Source organism: Galeopterus variegatus, unplaced genomic scaffold, assembly GCF_000696425.1.
Source record: "Galeopterus variegatus unplaced genomic scaffold, G_variegatus-3.0.2 Scaffold1551, whole genome shotgun sequence".
Lineage (NCBI taxonomy): Eukaryota > Metazoa > Chordata > Mammalia > Dermoptera > Cynocephalidae > Galeopterus > Galeopterus variegatus.
The window spans coordinates 220,550-221,025 of record NW_007727662.1 but is presented as its reverse complement, the minus strand read 5'-3'; the positions used below and the strand labels follow the sequence as shown (position 1 = coordinate 221,025).

At 50.8% G+C, this 476-nt stretch overlaps 1 protein-coding gene across 1 annotated transcript in view; it reads left to right on the top strand.

The window, feature by feature from the left end:
- Positions 1 to 62: 62 nt before the first annotated feature.
- Positions 63 to 476, top strand: part of LOC103594402 (chromosome unknown open reading frame, human C11orf1) — a 9,831-nt gene continuing 9,417 nt past the window's right edge. The window contains exon 1 of the mRNA XM_008577613.1: positions 63 to 273. Within this exon, the coding sequence (XP_008575835.1) occupies positions 235 to 273 (39 nt within the window). The 5' untranslated portion in view covers positions 63 to 234. The remainder of the gene's footprint in view (positions 274 to 476) is intronic.

The window sequence follows — 476 nt, the reverse complement described above, 5'->3', positions numbered from 1 at the left end:
CCCCTGATCCCTCACCCGCCCACCTCGTCGGGAAGATCAAATTGCCTTTTAGCTCGACGACGCCCTGAGGGACTTCGTCACACCTGCATGAAGTCACAAGCAGTTATAGCGCAGAGGGGTGGGGCGAGTAGTGAGTGAAAGAAACGGGGCGGGGCTGAGGCCAAGGAGAGGTTGGGCTACGTCCTGAATGTTCCCGATATAGAGGATTTTGAAACTGCCTTCAACTCGTCCGAAATGGCTGACTCTCCTCTCTGCTGCTCGAAATTTCTCCAGGTGCTCTATCTCGTTCTTACTAGTCATTCAAGAAATGTAATTGAGTGCCAGTTATGTGCCAGGCCACTATGAGGGCCGTTAGATATACGGGTGAATAAACTGTGGCCTATGATTTCACTGAACCTGCAGCCTGGTAGAGAATGCACATAGCAAGAGAGGCAACTCTGATATACTGGCCTGCGTGTTGTGAGTGAAGTAATTCA